General features: G+C 41.1%; 1 protein-coding gene across 3 annotated transcripts in view; it reads left to right on the forward strand.

The window, feature by feature from the left end:
- Positions 1–26,710, forward strand: part of Astn2 (astrotactin 2) — an 847,605-nt gene that overhangs the window by 507,706 nt on the left and 313,189 nt on the right. For all 3 annotated transcript variants that reach the window (XM_076845613.2, XM_076845612.2, XM_076845614.2), the window contains one exon: positions 16,150–16,316. In XM_076845613.2, coding sequence (XP_076701728.1) covers positions 16,150–16,316 — 167 coding nt within the window. The remainder of the gene's footprint in view (positions 1–16,149; positions 16,317–26,710) is intronic.

A 26,710-nucleotide genomic window follows, 5' to 3' on the forward strand; every position in this document is an offset into this window, starting at 1 on the left:
TTTACATGATGAGTACACATAATAGAGAATTTTACCATGTAACCATTTTTAAGTGTACAGCAGTAGCATTCATTGCCTTCACATCCTTGTGCACCCATCTCCCGAACTCTTCATCTTGGAAAACAAAACTCTACACCCGTGAATAACAACCCTCTACTGACCTTTCCCTTATCTCACAGAAACCTCTTTTATTTCTGTCTCTGGGCTTGTCCTCTCTAGGTACCTCATGAAAATGAAATCACATAATGTCTGTGTTCTCGTGACTGACTTTTCGCTTAGCATCACGTCTTCAAGATTTCATCCACTGTGTAGCATGTGTCAAATTTTATTTTTTTAAAGACTTAATATATCCCATTGTATGCACATGCCACATTTTTAAAAACCCATTCATCCATCCATCCATGGATACCTGGACCACTTCTACCTTTTGGCTACTATGAATAATTGCCATTTGAACAACCGATATACAACTGTCTCTTCAAGACTTTGCTTGTATTTATTTTGGATATGTAACCTGAAGTGGGACTGCTGGATCATATGGTCATTTTATTTTTTTAATTTTTTGAGAAACCTCCATACTTTTTTATATAGCACCATTTTATAACCCTACGAACAGCGCACAGGGTCTTAATTCTCCAAACCTTCCCAACATGTCTTATTATTTAGTTTTTTGGTGGTAGCTATCCTAATGGGTGGAAGATCTATCTCATTATGGATCTGGTTTGTGATTTCCTAGTGCTTGATGATGTGGATCATCTTTTCATGTTCTGTTGGCCATTTTTATAGCTTCTTTGGAGAAATGTATATTCGAGTCTTTTGTCCATTTTTTTTTAATTCAGGTTTTTTTTTTTCAGCAAAATCCTTGATCATAACCCACCTTGACTCATGACCCATATACCTCTTAGGAATCACCTAGTCCTTCCTGTTGGTGATTCTATTATTTTTTTTTTTTGGCGGGGGGTCGGAAGCTATCACATTTTCACCCGCGCTCCACTCACCACGAACTGAGGAATAAGGGGAAGGCATTTCTATCTCAGAAACGCAGTTTCCACTTCTGCAGAAAGTGGGTACTAGAGCAAGTTCGCAAGTCATGGTGGGCTTTTAGAAAGAGAGTGTTAGGGGGCTGGGATTGTGGCTCACCGGTAGAGCGCTTGCCTAGCAAGGGCGGGACCCGGGTTTGATCCTCAGCACCACATAAAAATAAAGGCATTGTGTTGTGTCTATCTACACCTAAAGAATAAATGTTCAAAAAAAAAGAAAAAGGGAGTGTTAGGGTAACATGCAGTGTAGTGCTGGCCCACAGTACGCCTTTCCCTTGTCCTCCTTCAGTGCGGGTGTACTGAGTGCTGCACAGATGGCTGGCATGCAGGGAGAGTGGCCGGTTGGTATTTCACTGGAACTCAAGCCAAAACGAAGCAATGCATCCAGACATTTTGCTACATTCCAAAAAAATATTTACCAAGATCAAATATTAAGAGTGATAATCATCGTAATAACATTTGTTAACAGTTGGGATTTTGCTGCGTGCCAGGCACATGCTAGGGACATTAAATACCTTATTTTTTTTCCCCTCATAGCAATTGTGTAGGTCTAATTAGGCTCATTTTACATCAAGAAAGTTGAGGCTCAAAAAAGTTATTGAAAGGACTAGCTGGCATTCCATGCATGTAAGTGGCAGCCCCAGGTGGGATTCAAGCCCAGTCCTGCCTGACCTACAAGCCGCACTTGACTCGCACCTCATCCTGGGCTGAAGAGAGGAAGCTGTGTGTATCACAATCCTTCTCAAATAACCATGGACTGGTGGAGAGACAGGCTGTGAGCACAAGTCCTCCCAGGTAGTGTGGGAGAGGAGGAGGAAGAAGGACACTTTCTGACCAGTCAGTGCAGCAAAAGGAAGGACGCCCTGGGACTGAGGGTGTGGCTTGGTGGCAGAGCACTTGCTTATGTATGCATGAGGTCCTGGTTGGATCCCCAGCACTGCATGCACACGCGCGCACACACACACACACACACACACACACACACACACCACATGCACCAAATACACACACACACTGAAAAGGAAATTGCATATGAGGATTTTTTTTTCCCACGATGGCCCTGAATCTTTCCTGTGTAACCCCAGGAGGCAGTTATTTATCAAGTCCATTTTAAAATGGAGCAATTAGAATCAGAAAGTTGCATGACTTACCCACAGTCTCATAGCTAGGAAGTGGTGACGTCTGGCCTAGATTTCATTTCATTTCTGTCTCCTCAGCATTCTTCTGCTTTGGGAAATCAGGAAGGGATCCACAGAGGGGGACATGTAGGATTTTTTTAGGGAGACTGGAGAGGTCTGACTGAGGGCAGAGCATGGACAAAGGGGCTGAGGTTGGATGGTGTGGAGGATAAGCGCTATTTGGCGATACCTAAGGGGTTTCCAGGTGGAGGTGGAGGTAGAGACACAGGCAGCCTGATGGTTGGAGCCAGAGCAGGCTCTGCCTTCTCCACGCTGAGGTCTGGTGCCCCCTGGTGGTGGCTGCAGCTGCTGTCCTACATTGCCCAGGACTATTGATCCCTGTAGTCTTTATTGCCTGCCCTCCCAGTCCCTCCCTCCCTGTCAGCGCCGAAGCCCAGCACAAATTGAACGGCAGCTGAATTGGCCTGCGTTGATTAAAACTCCCAGTAATTATGGGCTCTTACTGGCCTGGTTGTCCAAATCAATGTCGGCATTAATAGCTGGACTAGCGGGCCTTGCTGACAGATTGAGGCTGAGCGAGGAGGGGCAGCGAGCTGGGGACTGGAGGGCTCTTCCCTCTCACTCACATTCCAGGCAGCACACCAGAGGTTCCCTGGGACCAGGAGAACCAAGCCCATTCAGTCTGTTATCAAAGCCATGGTTCATACTTGAAGAATTCAGCAACCCTTGCTTAGCTCATGTCATCTTCAATAGCCCTGCCTGTAAAACGGATCCATCTTAGAGGTGTCCCTGAGTTTTGTGGGGATTTAAAAAGATAGTCTGTGGGTAAATACCAACCCATAGTAGGTGCTCAGTAAATATCTATTTTATTTCCTTCATTTGCTGCTTTTCCTACGTCGTCGTCTTTCCAAGATGCTGTTTCTGATCTGTATACCCAAGCTGGTTACGAATAACCTCTCTGTTCCTAATGCTTCCAGGGTCCCTCGTAATCCATCAGAGGGTTTTTTTCCGAAAATATCTCACAATCATAATGTGGCACTCACCAGCCTAAATAACAGTGACACCACAGACAGGCAATCTCCATGTGGATCAGGGGAAGAGAGCACACATGTGCAATCAGGGGATCTTCCGTGGCGGGCTGCATCTGCCTCTTACTTGCTGTGTGATCTCTGGCAGTCGCCTGCTCTCTCTGAGCTTTGGCTTCTCATCTGCAATGTGGTCAGGTAGATACAGGTCCTATCTTAGAATTGTTGAGAAGAACAAACACTGCTACATGTTGCTGATCTTTTCTGTTTATGTGGACCCCTTGTATTTCTCCCAGAATGTGATTCTTCTCTGAAGAAAGTATGAGACCACCACAGGTACCTGTTGGGAGTACCCGTCATGCTCAGATTTCTATCAGGACATGTGATCTTGGCTGGTCCTCTCATAAGCCAAGTGGGGAGAGAGTTGCTTTCTCCAAGGTATCAGTGTGCAAACTGAGACTCAGAGCCACAAGGGCACACATGGACCGAGTGGCCAGACCTTATTCCAGCTATGTGTGTCCTGTGTGACAGACAGTGTGCTCAGCCTTTCACACGCATTTGGCCTCACTCACTCGTTTAATCTTTACCACGATCTTCGGAGGCACTATGCCTTCGAGGTACACTGAGATTATGCTGCTTCTAAGTCTCAAAGTGAAGGAACTCAAAGAAATCAAATCTTAGCTGAGCCCTTGGAGGACAACAAGCTTTTCCCATAGGTCAGCAGGGTCAGAAGCATCCTTATGAAATCTTAAAACATGTTCAGTCAATTCCAAGGGAATTTTCCATTTTTTCTCTCAAATACTTTAGAGTGGTTCTCCCCCTTTTCATAGTTCATAGTTGGCTTGAACAAAAATCAAGCACTGCAAAGCTTTTCCAACCTCCTGTTGTCTCATGTCTTCAGTTCATAGTGGTGGAAACAGACTCAGAGGGTTCCATGTGCTATCCTGAAGACACCTAGCCAGTTAGACAACAAGTCCACGCAGAACTGGAACTCGGCTCTCGGAGAGCTCTTCCCAGCACTTATCTAGGGCCAGCTGGGAACTGACATACTGTCTTCAGCACCCCAGTTGCCTGCCACATCCACTGTGAGAGTGGTTTCCTCATTTCTTTGCCTTCTAGATGAAGAAACTGAGGTTCAGAGTAGCCATGTGACTAGTTCAAGGTCAGTATGAGGCTTGGTCCCAGCTAGAACTCTTTCCATTACTGTACCCTGCTTCTGGGGATTGCAAAAAGGAAAGAAGATGCCACACTGAGGTCTCCTGGGCCCCAGGAAGGACGGGACCCCTCCTCTGGCACCACAAAGAAATCCCTCAGCCTGACTTACCTTTGGATTCACTCAAGCCCCAGGAGAAGGTTTCTGATTTGTAAGTTGTTGTTTTCCCTTCTCTTGCGTGGAGCAGCCAGCCCACCTTCTAGACCTGGGGGTGGGGTGGCAGAACAGCTCATTACAAATTTTGCACTCGGAGCAATTTGCATTCCATAATTAATGAACATTAAAATGCATAATTATAAACAGAAACAAATGGCTTGGTGATGATGAAGAACTGGGCCTGGAAACAGCAAGAGTGGGTGCCAGGGATTCAGGAGGAGGCTGAGGGGAGCAGGGTGGGGCCAGACTGGGGTGGAACAGCTGGGAGCGTGCCCCGGCCCCCTCCTCTTTCTCCACACTAGAACTGCCAGGACTTAAGACTTAGCCCCAGAGTCTTCCCGTGTGTCCTCTGAAATGGAGCAGAACTGGGCTCTCATGCTCTGGATCCCAGCTGACCTGGATTCGACCTGGCTATCTCACCTACATACCGAAAAGCCTCCCGGCAAAGGAGCAGCCTTCCAATGGATGGGGTCCTTGTTAGACAGACCCACCCTCTTTCTCTTGCCCACTCCCAGTCTCACAGAGCCTGCCTCCCCGGGCTCCTTTTATGAGCTCTAAGAAAATGCTTAGAGATAATTGAATTCAGTAACTTCGGTAATCTCTTCAAAGTAGCAAATCAAATCACTTCATTCCTGTGCCTACAGCCCTCCAAAGCCCTCCAGTTGCACTTAGAATAAACTCTAGATGCCTTCCTGGGGCTGGAGCCGTGGGTCAGCAGCTTTTTTGTATAAAGGACTATATAGTAAATATTTCAGGCTTTTCAAGTCACATGGGTCTTTTTTTTTTTTTTTTTTTTTTGGTCTCATGTTGTTTCCTTTTTTAAAAAATGTAAAAGTCATTCTTAGCTTTAGGGCTGTGCAAAAACAGCCTATGGGGGAGTAGACATCTTTTTTCTCTTCCTCTGGCTAAACACAACCCAAACCCCTGCACATTATCTATGACACAAACATACAGTTTTGAAAGGTGAAGAGGAAGCAGACCCACTAGGGACATTGGGACCCAAGGAAAGACAAGGTGGTCCGTGCACTAAGCTTTCTCTTTGCCTTATATGTCTTGGATTTGGAACTGAAGGAGGCAGAAGCTCAGAAATGCCAATAGGCATGTGAAGAAAAAAAAAATCCCCAAAGCATACTTTCTCTGCTTTCTCTAGCCAAGGTATCAGGGAAAAGGGCATCCTCACAAGGCAAAATTTTAGACAGTAACTGCTGTGCTCCAGACAGATCCCACAGGAAGAAACAAATGTGGACCTGCTCCCAGCCATGCCAGCAAAAGTCAAGTGGAGAGTCTAAATTTTAATCTCCATCAAAAGTAAGGAGAACCTCCATCCTGGAGCCACTCACTGTCAGTGGCAATCACATGACGTCCACCCCTAACCTACAATGAGGAGGTCCGTTTCCCCTTCTTCTTGCTGCCATTGGTAGGAAATGAGGACAGTCACCACTGACCAGCAATAATGAGGCCATCTCCCATCTGTGTGGTGTTAGTGGAGTTCAAGTGGGGGACAGTAACAAGGCATATGTACCACTGCCATCCAGGAAACTATCACTGAAGTCATATGGGGAGCAGATTCCCACCCCCATCCAGCAGCACAGAGGAGCTTTCCCTCTGGGCGGTCGTGGGAGCTTAGTGGAGAACCCGGGCTTCTGTCTGCTTTTGCCAGAGACAAACTCCCTTCTCCTGCTGGACCAGTGTCAAAAGAAACCAGATGAAACAAAGTTTAAACAAATCCAAAGTTAAAACATAATAACATAATACCCCAAATGTCCACCTTTCCATTGATGATCATTTGTCATACCAAGAACCAGGACAAAATCTCAAACTCAGTGAAAAAGACAACCAATAGATTCCAACACCAAAATGAAAGATAATAGAATTCTCTGACAAAGATATTAAAAAATACCCATCTTTTAAAAATGCTTCAACAAACAACCATGAGCACTCTTGAAACAAACGTTAAAAAACCAGAAAGCCTCAGCAAAGAAATGGAAATTATAAAGGGGAACCAAATGGAAATCCTAGAATTGAAAAATACGGTAAATGAGATAGAAATGCTGTTGATAGGTTCAACAGCAGATTGCAGAGGACATATAATCATTAAACTTTAAAAAAGAATAAGCAAAATTACCTATTCTGAATATCAAAGAAAAAGTAAATTGAAAAGGAAAGTGAATACCTTCCGAAGGGTCTGTCAAACTGATTAAAAAAATAAAATAAAATAAAACCACATTTTTGTCATTGGAGTCCCAGAAGAAAATAATGGTGCTCAAAGAAATAATAACTGAAAACTCATCAAATTTGGAAAATCTGGAGATTCAAGAAACTGAGCAAATTCCAGACAGAATAAAAACAAAGAAATTTACACCAAAACTTAATAGTCAATTTTCTTTATTTCTTCAAGGAAAAAAAAATCTTGAAATTATATCTTATCTATAGAAAAAAATACAAATTTAATGACAGAAGAATTCTCACAAGAAACCAGAGAGACCAGGAAAAAGTGGCACATATTTCAAGTGCTGAGTAAGAATCTTATGTTCAATGAAAATATCCTTTAGGAATGGAAATGAAATCAAGATATTATCAGAGAGAAAAAAACTGAGAAAATTTATAGCTAGAACTCTTTCTCTAAATGAATGTTTATAGGAAGTTCTCTAAACAAAAAGAAAATTATAAACTAAGAAATCTTAGAACACTGAGAAGAAAGGAAGAATATTGCAAAAATATGGGTATATAAATAAACCCTTCTTACACTCCTGATTTTTCTACATTACAATTGATGGTTAAAGCAAAAATAAATGATAGCACTGTCTGATGTGGTCATAAATGCATGTAGAGGAATAATGAAGAAAATTGCATCACATGGAAGAAAAGAGAGAAACATAAAGCATAAAGGGAGGTATAGATACTGTACATCACTTCAATTGGAAAAATGATTAATAGACTGGAGCATCTTATACACATTAAAAACTATGCAAAGAGATACACTAAAAAAATACAGATGCATCAAATTGGAAATCTAACAAATGTATAGGCAAGCTGCAAGAAAAGCAAGGAAAAGAAAACAATTGAAAAATAGAAACAAGAAGACAATATAAAATGGCATACATAAGCATTAACATATCATTTATCTTATGAAATTAAATGATCAAAGCACACATGGAATAATAAAAGTTGGAAGACTAGATTAAAAAGTATGGCCAAATTATATTTGTCTACAAGAAATTCTCTTCACATATAATAATATAGATTGAAGGTAAATTGATAGAAGAAATACATATAATGTAAATGAAACAAAAGCAGGAGTCACTATATTATTATTAGATAAAGTAACCCTTAAATAAAATTACTAGGGAGGAACAACATGTAGTAAAAAAAACAAGAGGTCTTCCACCAAGAAGATATTATAATTATAAATATTTATGCATCAAACAATGGAGAAAAATGTGTGAAAAATGTGTGAACTAATGGGACTGATAATAAAAATATACAAATCCATAATTATGGTTAAATACTTTAGTTTCTCTTTCTCACATTTAATAAAACAACTAGACGGAAAATTTGTAACATTATAGAACTCAATAATATGGTTATGCAAGAGATATAGTTAACATTTATAGAATACTATGCACAATAATAAACTACATATTATTCTCCAGAGCCTGCAGAACACATAGCAAGATAAATGATATCGGGGGCTACAATAAAGGTTTCACTACATTTAAAGAATTCATGTCATACAAAGTATGTTTATGGGGTGGAGCCCTCATGAATGGGATTAGGGGGTCAAGACAGGATATGGGAGGATGGGGTCTAACAAAGCATAATATATACAGATATGGAAATGTCACAGGGAAAACTATTAATTGGCACAATTAATATGAGTTAATACAAATTTTAAAGACCCCAAAAAGACCCCTCAAGATTCACAACAGGCTCTAATAAGAAAACAAGACCAGAGAGGGTCTTTGTCAGCTGTATCAAAATGCCACAGACTAGGTAGCTTAAATAATAGACATTTTTCTCTTATACTCCCAGAGGCCAGAATTCTGAGATCAATTTCTAGTTGATTCGATTCTCTAGTGATGTCACTCTCCACAAATTTTCTTCTTCCTGTGTCTTTATATGTCATGGATAGAGATGGAGCTTCTCTTCCTTCTAAGGACACTAATCCCATTCATGAGGGCTCCACCCCATGATCTAACCACCTCCTAAAAGTCCCCAATGAAATTAATATACCATTTTGAGGGTGAGATTTCAACATATAAATAGTGTGGGGACAGAAATCCAAAACAGAGATAACAGAAAAATCTCTTTTAAGTTATTGAAAACTAAACAACAGCATTCTAAAGAACCCAAGAGTTAAAGATAAAGTGTCAAGAGAAGTAAAAAATTGAACTGAATGAAAAAAAATAAATATATAATGTGTGGTACACACATTAATTCATCCTTTTCTGTCAATGTTTCTACAGCTTCATATTTGTAAAGGAAATGTGGTCTCCTAAATGCATGCATCAATAAAGAGGAAGTCTAAAATCAATAATTTAAGTTCTTAAGAACCAAGAGTAGGGAGAGCAAAATATATTCAAAGAAGCAAAGTATGGAAATCAGTGTGATTGAAAAATAGAAAAATAATTCATAAAAATTACTGAAACAAAAGCTGATTCTTTTGGCCAACAGATAAATGAATTAAGAAATATGATCTCTATAAACAATGGAGTATTTTTCGGTCATGAAGAAGAATGAAATTTTGTCATGTGCAGGAAAATAAAAGTTAAGGGAAATAAGCTGAGCCCTGAACTGCATGTTTTCTCTCAATATAGAAATAAGCAAAAAAGAGCATTTTAAAGTAGAAGAGGAAACTAATTGGGAAGTGGAAGAGAACCAAAAGGAAGTGAGAGAAAAGGGTGGTCAAGACAGGATATGGGAGGGTGGAGTCTAACAAAGCATAACATATGCAGATATGGAAATGTCACAGGGAAACCTATTAATTGGCACAATTAATATGAGTTAATAATTATAAATTTTAAAGACCCAAAAAAGACCCCTCCAGATTCTGATTCTGTGATAATATCAATAAAAAATGAAAAAAAATCTAGGAAGACTTATATATAAAAGAGAGAAAAACACCATTTAAAAATATCTGAAATCAAACAGGTGATGATATCACTACAGCCCCTGAAGATGTCAAAAGGAAAATAAGAGGGCTGGGGTTGTGGCTCAATGGTCGAGCGCTTGTCTAGCACGTGTGAGGCACTGGGTTTGATCCTCAGCACCACATAAAAATAAATAAATAAAGGTTAAAAATATTTAAAAAAAGAAAATAAGAGAATTCTGTATATAACTTTTCACAAATAGGTTTAACAATTTAGATAAAGTGGACAAGTTTCTTAAAAACCTCATGAGTAGGAAATAGATAATTTAAACAGCTCCAATAAGAAAATTGAATTTGTAACTTTTATATTCCCACACCTTCAAATCTCAGCCTGAATAGTTTTACTGGAAAAGTATACCATGTGTTTAAAGAGAAATTAACACCGATTCTAAAAAGTATTTTCCCCAAAACTGGTAATAGCATTACACTGATACCAAACAAGACAAACCCAGTGAAAAACCAGAAAATGATAGAGTAAGACCAATAACCCTCAGGCATATGGTTGCAAAAATCCTTAACAAATTATTTGCAAATAGAATTTAAAAAGACATAAAAAAAGAACTGTCTACCATGGCTAACTTGATTTTATTCCAGGGACGAGCTACTTGACCAAAATTTGAAATATCTGTCAATATATTTATGGGCAAAACAAGAAAAAAAAATAATGGAATCAGACCAACTGATAAACAAAATTCAACAACCAAAATTATTTTTAAAAAACTTTTATAAAAATAGGAATAGAGTAGAACTTACACATATTGATAAAGAACATCAATAAAAACCCTGGGGCTAGGGTTGTTGGCTCAGTGGTAGAGTGCTTGCCTTGAATGTTTGAGGCACTGGGTTTGATTCTCAGCATGGAATATTAATAAACAAAATAAGTCCATTGACAACTAAAAAAATACTTAAAATAAATAAATAAAAATAAAAACCCTACAACTAACATATTTATGGTAACAAATTCAATGATTTCTCTCAAAGATCAGGAATAATAATAATTATTATTGAACATAATGGTAAATGTCTTAGCCAATGCAATAACACAAGAAAAAGGAAATAAAAGGTTCAACTTAGAAAGGAGTAAATTAAACAGATCACATACTTGTTTACATTTAAAATCTCAAGAGACCTTGGAAAAAATTCCAAGAGAAATGAGAGAGTTCAGCAAGGTCTCGGGATACAAGGGTATAATTATAGAATATAATTTATTCTATATAATTATATATAATTCTTATAGCCTAGCAATGAACATGTAGACACTGAAATTTAAAATTCAATGTCATTTGCAATCCCTAGAACACAATGAAATACTTAAATAGGAATCTAGCAAAACATGTATGCTGAAATTAAATGCCAATGAAAAAAACCAAACAAAATCTAAATAAATGGAAAAACATAATATATTCATGAAATGGAAGACAAACATCATAAAGATACCCATATTTCTCATATTGACATCAGAGTTTAAGACAATTCCTATCAAAACCTCACATGATTTTTACCAATATAGAAAATATTTTTCTAAAATCTATACAGAAAGACAAAGACGTACCATAAGGAAATCTACTTTTGAAAAAGAAGAATAAAGTGGAAATAAAGTCTTCTTTCCTATTTCTACCCTAAGTTCATGCTTCCCTTGCCTCATCCTTATTAACCTTTTATCACCTTATACTTTATTCTTTCTTCAGAGCACTGTTTTATTCTATGAAATAATCATTTTACTTGTTTTATTATTAATCATTTGTTCTCTGGAGTTTAAGCTCCACGAGAGCAGTTTCTTGGCTGTCTTGTTTACTACAACCCTTATACCAACTAAAACATCTGCTCGGCACTGAGTAGGTGTGCAGTTTAAGTATTTGCTAAGTGGTGCAATAAAGGACTTGGGAAGATAAGAAAGAAAAATAATAAACTAGTGGTTTCCATTAAGTTTCTCTGGGAAGGTTGGGTTCATTTATTTGTCATTTGTTAATTTATCCTTCATTTATTAAGTGCCTGTGGTGTGCTAGGTCCAAAGCCAGACACAGAAAACCAGAAGTGTTATCTCACAGAGTCTCCAGAATGCCTCTGGGGGAGCACTGTCCTTCCCATTTTGGAGATGAGAACGTGGGGGGCTCTCTCCCAGGTGAACCAGCCTTCCCAGATGCGCAGCCAGGAAGCCTGCAGTGGAATTCAGTCCTGATTTCACTGCCCACGTCGTCATCTCCAAGCTGTGTCCCCACATAGATAAAGGAAACTGGAGCCCAAATAGGTTCATGGATTGTCCAAGGTCACAGGGCAAATAAGGGATGGTGACTGAGGGAGACCTCAGGCCTCCCCTCTGGAGATGTCAGTACCCTAGACATCTCCCTTCTCCCATCACATCTCTTCCAGGAAGGCTTCCATGACTAACATTTCCTCACTCTGATATTCCCCATTCACTCACATTTCCAGAATTTTCCTTTTCCCAGCCAAATTGTCCCATATTTTATAATATTTGCTCTAGAACTAGTTCTTGTCTGCCAAATGTGTGCCCTTCTTACCTCTTAAGCTAGATCCTAAGCCCCTTACAAACTCAGAACTGCAGCCACCCTTTGCTGATCACTGGGTTAGGTACTTGATAACATTTGTCTCACATTATTATTCATTACTGTGTGACAGATTATCCTAAATCAAGCATCCTAAAACAAACAAACAAAGACATTTATTACATCATGCAGTTCTGGAGAGTCAGAGTAACTAGGCTGTGTGGCCCTGGCAAGGTGGCAATCAGGATGTAGGCTGGGGCTGCGGTCATCCCAGCAGGCTTGAATGGGCCGGAGAATTCACCTCCAAACCTGCACCTGAGTCTTTGACAGGCCCGGCTTCTCTGGTTATTAGACCTGCAGGCCTCAGTTTCCCACTACAAAACCTCACAGCATCTCTCCTACCATCAGTTTTCGGTCACATACACCAACCCTGGTACAGTGCCATGAGGGATGGGGCCTATACAAGAGGGTGACCAGGAATCATTGGGGACATTCTTTGCAGCTAGCTATGACACATTTACCCCCACACAGCAATCATATAAAGTTAGGAGAGTTTAAGTCATGGACCAAAGGTTACACAGCTTGTAATAGTTTGAATTTGGTTTGAATAATTAATAATTCAGCTTGAATTCAGACCCATTATTCATAGGCACCTAATTATACATGTTTGTGGGATTTGCAGTTGTATATTCATACATACACACAACACGCTTTGGTACATTTCATTCTTCAGTACCTACCTTTTCCCTCCTCTGCCTCCTCTCTCCCCTGATCCGCTTCCTTTACTGCAGACCCTTCATGAATCCGTAGATACCCTGTCTGGCACTCTGCAGTTTCATTCAACAAATAGCAAGTACCTACTATTGCGGCAGCTGAGGACAAACCAAAGGTAGCCTATACTATGACAAATATTACATTTTGGTGGAGAAGACAGAAGATGAGCAATGGAATAATTGAAACAATGTACACATAATAAATAGTGGCAAAGGGGGACCTCATCTGCCCCCCTTGCCTTCTAAGACATGGGCATGAAGCCATGAAGCCTGTGGCAGATGAAGGGAGGATCCTATGGGGGTCATGATACGTCTGCTCCACTTACTCAGATAGTCTCTCCTGTGTTCATGATCGAATTTAGGTATAATTCTAGCTCTGCCTTTAATCTGCTGTGTGATATTAATCAAGTCCCTTCCCCTTTCTGAATCTCAGTTCCTCAGCTGTAAATCATCTTGGGGAAAGAGACAGGGGCTCTGCAAGTTTGTCTTCATCAGTCAAATGCTTTAACCTAAAGGGTAGTGAGTAGCATGGAGAGCCCTGAGCTGAGACAAGGGGAGTTGGCCTCTGTGTCCTCCACTCCTGTGCTAAGGGACTCTGTGTGGTGTGCTGCTGCTCTCTGACCCTCAGTGTTAAAGCCTGGAGGTCAGATCAGCTCCAAGACCTGCCTTGCCCTGCTCTCTAAGACTGATATGCTTAGTAAGCAACAGTGAGTGAAATGACTTGCCCAGGAGGCAGTAAAGAGCTACAGACTGCAAGCCTTCCAGGCCCTGCCCTGCCACACTCTGTGTGTGAGTCCCTCAGCTTCCTCATCTGTTCAGTGAGAACAATGACAGGACCTGCTGTATTTATTTCCTCAAGCTACTGTAGCAAATTACCACAAACTGGATGGCTTAAGACAACAGAAATGTATTCTTCCACGGTTCTGGAGGCCAGGAGTCCTATATCAAGGTGTCAGCAGGTCCTAGGGCCCCTACAGGAGAATCTAAGCCTTGCTTCTTCCAACAGTTATGGTTCATAGCCACGGGCGTGCCAATCTCTGCTCCAAGTGCACATTGTCTTCCCCTCTATGTGGGTAATTTTGTTCTGCTTCTCTTATAAAGACATGATAGCATTTAGGTCTGCCAGTAAAATACAGGAAACTCTCCTCCTGAGCTTTAGCTTAATCACATCTCAAAACCTTTACCACAGACAGACGTACTCACAGCTTCCAGGTTCCAGGGCTTAAGACAGGGAAGCATCTTGGGGAGTCATTATCTGTGTACTTCACTGGCTCATTTATTTGTATAAGGACCGAATGAGTAAAACAGGTCATGTGCTCAGATAATTTGCGGGTTGCAGTGAGCACGGATTTGAAAAACCAAGGTGGTTGGGAATCAGCGGCAGATGGAAAGAAGTGGGACTACTACCCCACCCCAGGTCTCTCTTGTTTCCCAGTGAGATGGTCCAGTCCCCATCCCTGAGTCTCTGCAGACAGACAGAACCCAGCCCCCAGTGCCAGCAAATGGCTCCAAATGACCCTGTGACCAGGTGCCCTTCTGTCTGACAGAATGTTCAGAGACAAGCAGGGGACTCCTCTGAGCTTGTATTAATATGTACAGCACTTCACTCACATGGAAAATTGATTTTGCTTTTTAAGCACAAAACGTAGCAGTTTTATAACCTTTCTGCAGCTTGACAAAGGCCATTTATAACCTACTTTCTCCATCACCCTTCCTGGTGCCAGTCTCAAATGCTCAAATGTCTCCAAGAACTCTCTTGTGCATTCGTAATTACAAATTCTTCTTAGGCAAAATTTAATTTCCAAGAGGGCTGACCTCGTGTTTTGTTGTGGTGGTTTTGGAAATTAATTTTGTGTGTGTGTGTGTGCGTGTGTGTGTATGTGTGCGTATTTATTGATGTCATTCAGAAGGACGGCTTGGGGAGGGGGCTAGGGAGCTGGCTGGACCGGAGTCAGGGGGAGGGCATTTTAATCAGTGATGTCCAGTGATGGATGAGGAGGGCTGGGCTCCGGGTGTTTATCTCTGTGGACAGGAAATGCCAGAAGGTTGAATGAAATTAAAACCTAGGTCCTCACTCTTCTGAAGGCAGGAGTGCTCCTATTGCTTCTCCATCAACTGCGCTGGAGAAGATGAGCTCAGCCTCAGCAAATGATGGAAAACTAAATAAAGGGCCAGATGTCCCCAGTATCAGATCATCCACTCCCAGAGCACTTAGCAGGTGCCAGACACACTGAGGAGAACGTGACAGCTGAGGTCACTGAAGGTGGGAATTCTTGGGGTTTGCTTAGAGACCAGAGGAGGAATGTGCACAGGGCTGAGCAGAGCATCTGAACATTTCTGTCGAGGAACCCCATTATTAGTTTAAGGAAGATCTGAGTTTAAAAAAAAATCCATATATTCATTTAAGCTAAGGATGCTACTTAGAAATATCACTTTGGAAGAAAATTTCAGGAGGCCAAGCTAGAGACCAGCAGGCTAGTTAGGAGGCTTCTGGTTGTTCCCAGGATTCCTTTAGAGTTCAAGGGACAAGGGCGGAGAAGAGATCAGTTCAAGACACAAAGATAACTCACGTTCATTTTGTGAGTACCAACCCTTGCTGGAAATTCTGAACTAAGTTCAGAATTTAAGCCACACTAAAAATCTATAGTTGTGTTAGGCCCATTAAGTAGATGAGGACATTGAGAATCACAGAGGGTAGTAACTTGCCCAGGGTCACACAGTGAGAAGGACAAAAGCTGGAACTTAAGCTCATATTTTTAGGGTCTCTTTAAATTATATCTGCCGGCTTCCATGAATGACCTTGCTAGCAGCAGACTGTATCAGGTGATAGCAATCCAAACAAGACTGAAGACAACCCAACAGTATCCATAACTTTCCAAACACTTTGCAGACACTATCTCCCTCCATTCTCACAACACTATGAAGGAGATAGTCACAAACATCCTCTTTTACAGGCAGGAAGGCTGAGGTTCAAGAGAAGTAAAGGGTTTTTTTTTTCCCAAAGCCACCTAGCTATTAATTGGCCAAATGAGACTTCAAACTGTCTCTGTTGGTGTCTGACACACGAGGCTCTCAGAAGGTGGGAGGAGGGAGTATTGGGGCCAGCCACCAACTGTGCCATAACCACCCTGTTGCCCTCTTTCTGAGCAGTGCCCAGAGGAGCTCAGGCCCATGAAGGACGGCTCTGGCTGCTACGACCACTCCAAAGGCATTGATTGCTCTGATGGCTTTAACGGTGGCTGTGAGCAGCTGTGCCTGCAGCAGACTCTTCCTTTGCCCTACGATGCCACCTCCAGCACCATCTTCATGTTCTGCGGGTGAGTCTATCTGTCCCCAAGGCCCAGGTGTTCCCACAAGGCCATGGGGTATGGGTGGGAAAATGGTCAGGAACTGCTGCCTCTCCAGCCTGGGCTGACCTTCAGGGAAATGGCCTCTCATTTCTATTCTGCTTCAGCCCAAGATGTCAAAGGCAAGAGTATCACCTGTTGAAGAGAAGAATGACAGAGGAAAAGTAAATAATGGCTTAATACATGCAATAATAGAACCCCTGCCCCCTTTTCATCCAGGGTCAAAATAGTTTCCATGTGAGGTCTCCTGCCCCTTCTGCATGCCCTCCTGCAGTCCTGGGCAGTGCTGTGTGGAGAGAAAAGCAAGGATCGAGAAGGTGTTCACAAAGGAAACATCAGGTGTGGTGCACAAGCAAATCCATAGGTTTAACCCAGGTTTGAACCTAGATTCTGAAGGAACTCAGCAGTTTGAGTCCAGCATCAGTATCTGTGGCCCTAGTGCCCCATAGGTGAGGACGATTAATCGCAGACAGCTGGTGCCTAGGAAACAATGCAGTCAAAGCTTGTGGCATAGCTTGGGGCTCAGGAAGAACTTAAATAAGGATGTTGTTGTTTCTCATTTTCACAGTCCTGGGGATGAAACTCAGGGCTTTGGACAAACCGGGCACATGCTACTACTGAGCTACATGCCCAGTCCCTTAAACTGAATATTAAAAGTAGCAGGAGAACAAAAAAAGGGAGCGCATTGGAACTAAACTTGCTGAGTGGAATCAGGCAACTTGCTTTCTGTCTCTGGGCCACAGTTTAACTGTCTGTGCAAAGAAATCACTGCACAACTATGGCTCCCATTTCTTCCAACTTACCTTGTTTTCTCTATGTGTAGTAGAGTTACCTCCGCCCCAGACATCACTTAGCAAAGCGTTTGGTCCTCAGTAACCACTCAAGAAAATAGCAGCATTTTGTTCTTCTCATGTTTTCTCTGGTTATATCGTCACATTAGAAAATTTGCTTATCTTTGACATTCTGTGACTCAGAAAAACAGTCGTATGCTTGTGTGAGAAGGATTCTCAGTGCTCTCGTCATTGTGGTAGGAAAGCAGAATATGAGATTTAGCAACCTCTGAAATCCATCTATCACAGAAAAGGGAGGTGAGTTTTATCCCAGTTTACCAGAAAACTGATTGAATTTGCCCAGTTCTAGTACACAGAGTTTAGTATTTATTACAGGGTCTCCTTTCCTGCCCCAGTCACGCTCAGGGTTACAGGTGCCTTGAAGCAGGTGTTGGGGCAGCTCGCTGGAGGTCCTAGATATGTATCAGTAAAATAAATAAGAAATAAATTAGCCTATGCGGACCTGAATTTATGGCGGTCTCTCCTCAGCCTAAGTGACTGCAGGGCAGTGTTGACTAAATTATACATGGACTTGGATCTGCAGGCTTGCATACAGAATCAGCTGGGTCCTTATCATTGTTATTTTCCTCTCGGTCTCCTTGGCGGGAGGGTGTTCTTCTGTGGAAAATAACAACAGGAACAGCCGCAGCCGCAGCACTAATGGATTTTGACATGGGAAACTATCATCACCTTCCATCCAGAGCCCACGATAGGGAACCTTGGATTTGGTAATGCTGAGATTTTAATCCCATTAGGACTGAAGACCCCTGACCTTCAATTGCCTCAATACCTACTACCTCAATATAATGATATCTATGAACAGTACAAAATACATAACATTTATTATTCCATTAAAGCTAAGCAACATGCTCAAGGTCTACGAAACACATCTGAGAAACACATTATTAATTGTGTGACCTTGAACAAGTTACTTGACATCTCTTAGCTCTGGGCCTCAGTTTCTTCATCTGTTAAAAACACCAGAATAATAGTCCCTTGTCTATAGAGTTGTTATGAACTCTAAAAACATTGCTTACATTATGATTTACATAAATATTTAAAGTGCTTTGGAACAGCACCCTGCATCAAGTTAGCACTATATATGTTCGTTCACTAAAGTAACTCAAGTGAATGATCCTAATGACAGGCACCCATCACGTGCTGAGGGACCTCATGCCCTCAACATTTTGGTTTCTGGATCTCTGAAATGGACTTTCTTACCTTTTCTGCCATGGAAGGTCTGTGGAAGTGTTAAATAAGAATTGATTTGGGCCAGAGTGTGTTGTGTGCTGTTAGGACCCATCCAATGCAGATAAACTGGACAACAGAGGAAATGAAACCCAGGTCTCCAAACACCAACTGCAGTTTTAATACGCTTTTGGAAATTGTCTATTAAGGATGCAAATGAGAAGTTACCCACACTTGTTTGAAACACTGTAAACAATGAAGGCTATTAGCAGGTGCTTGTGAGAGAGCTGGTTGAGGGAGAAGTGGGAAGTTATTGAATTAAGCAGGGAAAACAAAGCAAATCCTTACTTACTCAAGGAGACCTTCCCAACTTGTGGAAAGCTCTGTAAACTTGAGAGTTTTCTGAATAAGGACAGGTTTAATAATTCTGTTTTCAACCTGGGTTAATAATAACAACTTTGGGTTTAATCCCTAGTACCAAAAAATAAGTAAAAATAATAGCAGCTAGCAGATTACTAAGCACTCCTTTTTTAAAATATTTTTTTAGTTGTAGTTAGACACAATACCTTTATCTTATTTATTTATTTTTATGTGGTGCTGAGGATGGAACCCAGCGTCTAGCACATGCTAGGTGAGCACTCTACCGCTGAGCCACAACCCCAGCCCTACTAATCACTTCTTATGTGTCATGACTATAGTAAGTGCTTTGTGCACATTAACTCATTTAATTGTCATAATAATTCTTCAAGAGAGGTGCTATTATGATTCTCATCTTACAGTTAAGAAAACCAAACATGGTGACTTGCCAAAGGTCACTCAGCTGGTAAATGGTGGCTGTCAATTATTCAAACCCAGTGATTCGGGTGCCAATCAAGACAGATCTTATGTCAGTTGCTGGCCTCTGGACACATCTAGTCATGTGGTCTTGGGCAACTCACTCAATTTCTTTGAGCATGTGTGTTTTCATGTACCATCAGAAGTGACTACAGCCCCACTATGCAGATCAAGTGAACCTGAGCAAGAATGAGCTGTCATACTTAATTAAGCCCTCAGTAAACCATAGTAGTAGTTAGTCTAACAGGTGGAAAACCACCACATTCAATTATTTAATTACTGGATTTGATGTCTGGCTTGCCAATTTATCTCCAGTATCTAGAATAGTGTTTGGCACATAGCAAGTGCTCAATTAGTAACTGTTTAATGAAGTTGCTCAAATAATGGAGCCAAAGGAGTGGTTCCTATTCACCCTTTCCAGCTGCATTTCCAACTATATCCCTCTTCCTGTGTTAGCCTCTTAGCTTCAGCCTCTGTGTTCTGACACTACTTTCTGTGTCTCCTCTTCCCTTCCCTTGTATACCCTCTCCACTCACGTGTCCCTGAACCTTTAACTTGGACTCCTGTTTCATCTTCTGTCCTTGGTACAAGTGTCGCTTTCTTCAGAAAGTCCCCTCCCCTGATCCCACGGGATCAGCATGAGATGGGCAGCTACCCTGAATCTAAGAACCAATACCCATCATTTCTCAAGTGGGATTAGGATATGTATGGAAATAATTTTTCTCTTTGTCTTATTTTTGTTTATATATATATATATTTTTTCATTTCTACACAGGGGGCCTTATTAAAAGAGAAGAGGCTGCTTATATTTTGCCCTATATTCTAACTTATCCCAATGAAATTCTGACACTTCCCAAAGATTGGACCTCTGCTAGCTGCCCTGATTATCAGCCCCTTACCAAGCCAAGTTCCCCCCAAATGGATAAAGCATCCAATCTCTAGGGTTACTCCACCACTCCTCTGACTCTCCATTGTGGTTGCCCCATTACCTGGTTGACTCACTGGTACTGCCCCACTGTGAATTCCTCAGGAGCAGGGCAATGCCCTAGTCACCTGTGTGTCTGTATTATCTTTCCATACTAATTTACCTAAGGGCTTCTTCAAAACTCTAAGGGTTGAATTCCTCCACCTAAGGTTTGTTGCACCCACTCTGTGCCCGACCTTTAAGGAGATGCTAAGAGGGCCACGAATCATCAAGTCCTAGCCCACCATGTGCAAAGAGGGTACTGTGAGCAGGTGGCTGAGCCTCACTTGGTCCTGACGGATGTTCACAGGTACCAATATGGTAGGCGGAAGCAGGTCAACTGGAAGTAGGTTGAGAAGGTCACTGGATACTAAGCTGAAGTATTTAGAAAGGATCTTGTAGGTGAAGAAGCATTACCTTCTGTGAAGAGCCTGACAAGTTACCTAGCAACCGAGTTTGTCGGTTTCATTTGTGTGGGTGTGTTTACAACGTCTGCGGTGCACACTGCCAAGAGAACTTAATTTTATCCACATAAATCCAGCACGGTTTTAAAAAAGCTGTTAATATAAAGATAGGACTGATCAGAGCCATTTGTAAGGAGCGAAAAGGAAAGGGAGAAAATGGTTTCAGGAGTCTGAGAGTTGCTCAACATGAGGCAAATTTAACTTTGTGCTTCTTGGCAACCAAAGTAAACAGAGAAAAAAAAAAAATACCCAAACAAGACATAGTGGATTATACCGTCATCCTTACTTCAGAAAAAGAAAGTTCTGATTTTCTGTTTTGTTTTCAGGGGGTCTACACCTTTCCCTGATGTCATCTGCTAAGAGATTTTCCCACGTATTCTTATGTAAGGGAGAGAATTCCATCAACTTTTTAAAAGTTTCCATATCTCCCAAGTGACTTAGAGAAGGAAACTGAGGCCCAAAGTTCTCAAAACCAGTTAGCAAATAAAATTGGGGTAGGAACTGGGGACATCCCAAGTATCTTTAGGACCTAATTCTCATGAAAATATATTCAAAATACGAGCTCAAAGAGCATGTGTGGTCTAAACTCATCCTTATTAGCCTGTTTAATGTCCCTTTCATGTGATTTTAGGAGGAGATGAATTCAGGTATTTAATGTCCACAAATAACTGGAAGCCACTTCTGTCCTTGTCAAAGTCTGGTCTGGTGGAATGGGGGCGATGACTTTGACTTTGACAGTCAGCATCCAGTTGCAGAGGGTGGAAAGCATTCTTCAGGCAAACATTCTTTGGTGGTTTCTGCCTAAAAGCCTTTTTAAGCTAGTGCCTGGGCTGTCCCCCTTCTGACTTTTGATTAGAGGATGTGGACTTTCCCTCTAATAGTTCACACTGAATACCTTTAGGCTGGATTCTCATCAAATATTACAACCTGTGCTCTCTGCTGTGTAAACATTGGCCAAAGCTCACGTGTAAGAATTATTCACAAAGAATCAAGAGAAACACATAATGTCCACCTTTTCTTCAGCTAGGTATAATTCCCATGGTTTTGTAACATACCCAGAGATTTTTTTAAAGTAAAAAATAAAAACTAGAGAAGCTGAGTGACGAGGCCCATGTGGGAGAGTCTGCGCTCAGTAACTGCCTCCTGCAAGTTCCCAGGACACCAGGGGATAGTAAAGGCTCTGACAAGGTCCTGGGTGGGGAAACAAATTTCTTTGATTGTAGGATGCCATATTTTCTGCATTTTAACATCTCTGAAATGAGGATTATCTTATTGTCAATGGTTTGATGGAGTTTAATTGGCAGTCTTTCTTTTCTATGATTTCTTTCTTTTCTTCCACAGTGTTAAATGAAATGCTAGTGTTTCTTACCATTTGGGTGGCTCTTAGAGTAGATCAAATATGCGAATACATTAGCCCAGAGTCCTCATGGACTCCTGTGTCCTTCCCCCTTTTCAACAGAATAGCCTTGCTTATAGAACCTCCAAAATGGCTTTCCTGGGAACGCAGTGTATCCTCGGGTGAAGCCTGGAAACCAAGACCTCACAGAGAACAGCTCTACTGAGCTTCATTTGGGCTAATGTGGGGACAGTCCAGGGAGCCTTCATGGGAAGGACTCTGGTGGCATTGGTTAGTGGGGTTAATGCCATCGAGAGCCTCAGCTGCTGGTCCTGGCCCTGATGACCCCAGGTGGGATTTCTCATGGTGTCAGGTGTCAGGGTCAGCTCTGAGCAGCCTTCTCCTCTCTTACCTTGATGACGGGTACGCAGGCTGACGCTCACCTGCGTTCAAGTCTGTCTAGCTCCTTGAGCTGTTCTTACCCGTACCTTTTCTCTGTTCTTATTTTTGTTTAGGATTTGATTCCCTTCCTTATTTTTAAAAAATAATTTCTAGTCTGTGGATTTCATTAAATCATTTTATTGGTTCCATAGACCATTGAGAAACGGATGAATAAGCAAATAAATAAAAATGCTCTTTGCACAGAGGGTTTGTACACAATGCCATTTTTTTTTTTTTTTTGTGGGTCCCAATTTCCTCCTTTGAAAAACAAGGAGATTTGAGAAAGTCATTTGTGTTGAAGTGGAGAGAACAGTGGATTTGGAGTAAGAAGGTCCAAGTCCAGATCCTGGATTTTCCCAGGTCCTATGTGACCTTAGTCAAGAAGATTGGATGTCCCAGGCCTCAGGGTCCTCCATGGCCATGTTGGAATGGAAGTATCCATCTGAAGGCCCTGCTGTGAGGATTAAGGAAAAAGTGCTCCTGGGTAGACACATAACAAGGCTTGATGCCACCGTCTGCACAGTCCCAGTGTTACTCATCATGTGAGGGGTGTGTCAGGGTGACACATTGGTTGCCTTCAGCTAAAGTGCCCAGTTTCTGTCTTGGTACTTATTCTATGTTTTGCATTTTGGCATATGTATAAATATAATTTCTTGTGGATTTTGGCTCGTTTCCGGCAAGCCTACGCTCTTTAGAGTTTCTGTAAGAAAATCTCCCAGACAACAGAATGTTCTGCAGGAGCTGTATAATTATGTGGCATCATATGAAAATAAAATCAAAAACAGAAACCAACAACTAAACAGACCTTCACGTAAATCTTCCTGTGCCCCGAGGTGGCTTGGGGGAGAGATTTGCTTATATTTCGAAACTCAGAGAGGATCATTCGCCTTCCTGAGTCCCTGTGTTTTTACCACTCTGTCTCTAAGGGTCTTACTGCGCATACACCAGGCCTTTTAACTCTTCCTCCTTCCTCTCCTGCAAACCCATAATCCTTCTCCACCCCACGCAAAAGAAAATCACCATGAGAGCATACAGTGTGACCAGGTTAGGATCTCTCTCTCTCTCTCTCTCTCTCTCTCTCTCACACACACACACACACACACATACATACATACATACATTCACATGCACTCATACACACGTGGAGATTTGAACTCCTCGGTTTCATTCCCAGCACCATGATGACTGATCACTCTGCTTTTCCAAACCTGTTTCCTTATCCTCAATGGGAGCAGGAGCTCCCTAAGAAAGCTGTGCATGTCCTAACCTTCCTGCAGACATCCCCACAAACTCAGTGGCACAAAACAGCCCAGATCTATTTCTTTACAATTCTAAAGGCCAGAATTCCTAGAATCTAGGCTTTGCACGATTGCATTCCTGCTAGAGACCTTAGTGGAGAATTGGCTTTCTTTTTTAGCTGGTAGAAACTACCTGTATTCCTTGATCCTTTTGTCTCCTTCTTATGAAGATCACAGGGGGTTACATTGGGTCCACACAGATAACCCAGGATCATCTTCCAGTCTCAAAATTCTTTAGTCCGTCACATCTGCACAGTCTCTTTTGCTACACATTTGCAGATGTGTCTGTTAGTTTTTTGTTGTTTTTGTTTCCATAACAAAATGCCTGAGACAAATACTCTTATAAGGAGAAAGGTTTATTTTTTTCTCATAATTTCAGAGGTTTCAGTTTATGGTCCCTCGTCCCTATTGCTCATGGCCTGTGGCTACCCAGTGTGTGAATGTGGGAATATGAGGCAGAGGAGGCTGCTCACCTCATGGAGGCTGGAAAGAGAAGGGGGGTCAAAAGGGACAGAGGACAAAATATCCTAACTTCCTTCCACTAGGCCCCATCTCTGCCACCTCCCAGTCAAGCCATGGGCTGGAGTCCAAGCCTTTAATATGTGGGCCTTTGGGGTCTTTTGAGGATTAGGATATGGACACTTAGGGAACATTATTCTATCTATTAGAGGTTATAATAAGAAACAAATCCCAAAATGTCCACTTGATCATGAAATCTTAAACATGGGCCTGAGCATTGCATATATCGTATGTGTGGGGGTATGTAATGCACTTTTTAAAATTTATGCAATACATATAATGATGCCGTGTGCATAAATGTACATTGTCTGATGTATTATTTTCCAATGAAGGAAACACAACAAGTTATGTTCTAAAGTTTTGCTTTGAAGCAAAAATAAATAAATAAATAAATATGAAGTCTAGAGAGAAACCAAAAACTGGGATCTGAGAACTAGTGGAAACAAAATTTATACTCCCTAAAGTATAACTGGGCTAATAATCAGATAATTCATAATAGCATGAATAATAATAATTACACAATTGCTGGTGCATTACTTGGCCACTACACAGTTTTTTGTTTGTTTGTTTGTTTGTTTTTTACTTTTTTTGTGGTGCTGGTGATCAAACCCAGGGCCTTGTGCATGCAAGGCAAGCACTCTACCGACTGAACTATATCCCCAGTCTTTACACAGTTTTGTTCTTTAAGTTCTCCCTAATTCCCACATCTGCTGTATAATGAGGTTTGAAGTTACCTCATTTAATAGATGATAATACTGACTCCTAGGAAAGAAGGAGATTTGGCCAAGGTCACATAGCTGGTAGGTGGGACAACCTCTATTTAAATTCAGATTAAATTAGCTCCAAAATTGACACTTGTTCCTCCCTTAAGTAAAGGGGCATGAAATCTCAATAAATTCACAAAAGCAGAAATCATACATGCTACTTTCTTATTAAGAATTAACAATGAAGGGGGAACAAATCTATTGGGATTTTTTTTAATAACTACCTTCTAAGTTCCACTTGGGTATGGAAAAAAAAAAAAAAGTCAGGCTGAAAACCGCTTTAGAAATAAAGAGAAGCAGGAAAGCTGCATGTCGAACTCATGGGATGTAGGAAAAGCAGCCGTCAGACAGGCCACAGCTTTTTGTAAGAAGCAAGAAAGATTGAAAATAAACAAATGATGCATTTGAATTAAAAAGCCAGAGAAAGAATTATGAAACAATATAAAGAAAGCAGAAGAAGGAATTGAACTGGAACAGGGAGGGGAAAGGGAGTCCCATCAATAAAATACAAAGACTCCTTCAAGCAGAAAGAGAGAGACAGGGGAGAGAAGAGAAGAGAGATTAAAAATCACATCAGGAATGAGCTAGGGACATAACTATAGAAGCACAGAAGATAAAACAAATTTTATGAGAATGCTGTGTGCAACTTTATGCCAACACACTTGAAAGTCTTGGTGAAATATATTATGTTCTTAGAAAACACAAATTGCCAATTTTGAGTCATGATGATATAGAAAATCTAAGTAGGCAAATAAAGTGGAAATAAATGACAAGAAAGCTAAGTATCAACAACTGAGAAGAAGACATCAAGCCTGGAGATTGATAGGCAGGTCCTGTCAAATCATCTAGGAACCAATAACCTCTAACTTAGGTAAACTGAGCTAGAGAAAAAAAAAATGACAGCTTTCTAATTTATTCTCTAATCCTAAAACCCAAACTGAGAAAATATGTGTTCATCCTTCTAGAAAATTTGGGGAGACACATTAGAAGTAATGACTTAATTGTATTGGTAGGATTCCAAATCAACTGACATAAATCAATTCATTTTCTCAAATCACTAACTAGAAAATATAAGTGAAAATATGATCATATTCTTGAAGTGATAAAGTATAATAATAGAAGCTTTCACTCTCCAGGGACACACCATGTTCCAAACATGACACCTTTAATTCTCACAATGGTTTTTAAAGTGGGACTTCTTTACAGATAAACAAACAAGGTTCAGAGAAGCTAAGCAGTCTGTCTGAGGTCACACACAGCCTGTAAGTAATGGAATCAGGATTTAGACTCTGTTGACCTGGATCTAAAACACATGCTTATAACCTCTAGAGGGTAGTACCTCCCATAAATGTTTATGAATAAGACATGTGCCATACCTTTCTGACAAAAAGTCTAAAACTTCAAAATTTTTTTAAAAATGATAAATGGAGATATAAATTCTTTTCTGAATGAGAAGACTTCAATTTATAAAGAAGCTATAATAGTTAAGATGAGATAAGCTTTGTAGCTCTAACAGGAGAAGACCCCCTGCCCCAAAGAGAAACATGTACACAGAAGTTAGTTTCTTATTCGTGCAAGGTGTGCTGTGATGGAAGCCACCTGCCTTCATCCTGTAATATGCCTTTGAAACACATGATCTCCAAGTAGACCAGAGCAAGAGAAGAAAAGGGGCCTGGAAAATGCAGGATGTTGGGGAAGGGCTAAGTCTCATCAGTACTGGTTCCAT

This window comes from Callospermophilus lateralis, chromosome 2 (assembly GCF_048772815.1).
Source record: "Callospermophilus lateralis isolate mCalLat2 chromosome 2, mCalLat2.hap1, whole genome shotgun sequence".
Lineage (NCBI taxonomy): Eukaryota > Metazoa > Chordata > Mammalia > Rodentia > Sciuridae > Callospermophilus > Callospermophilus lateralis.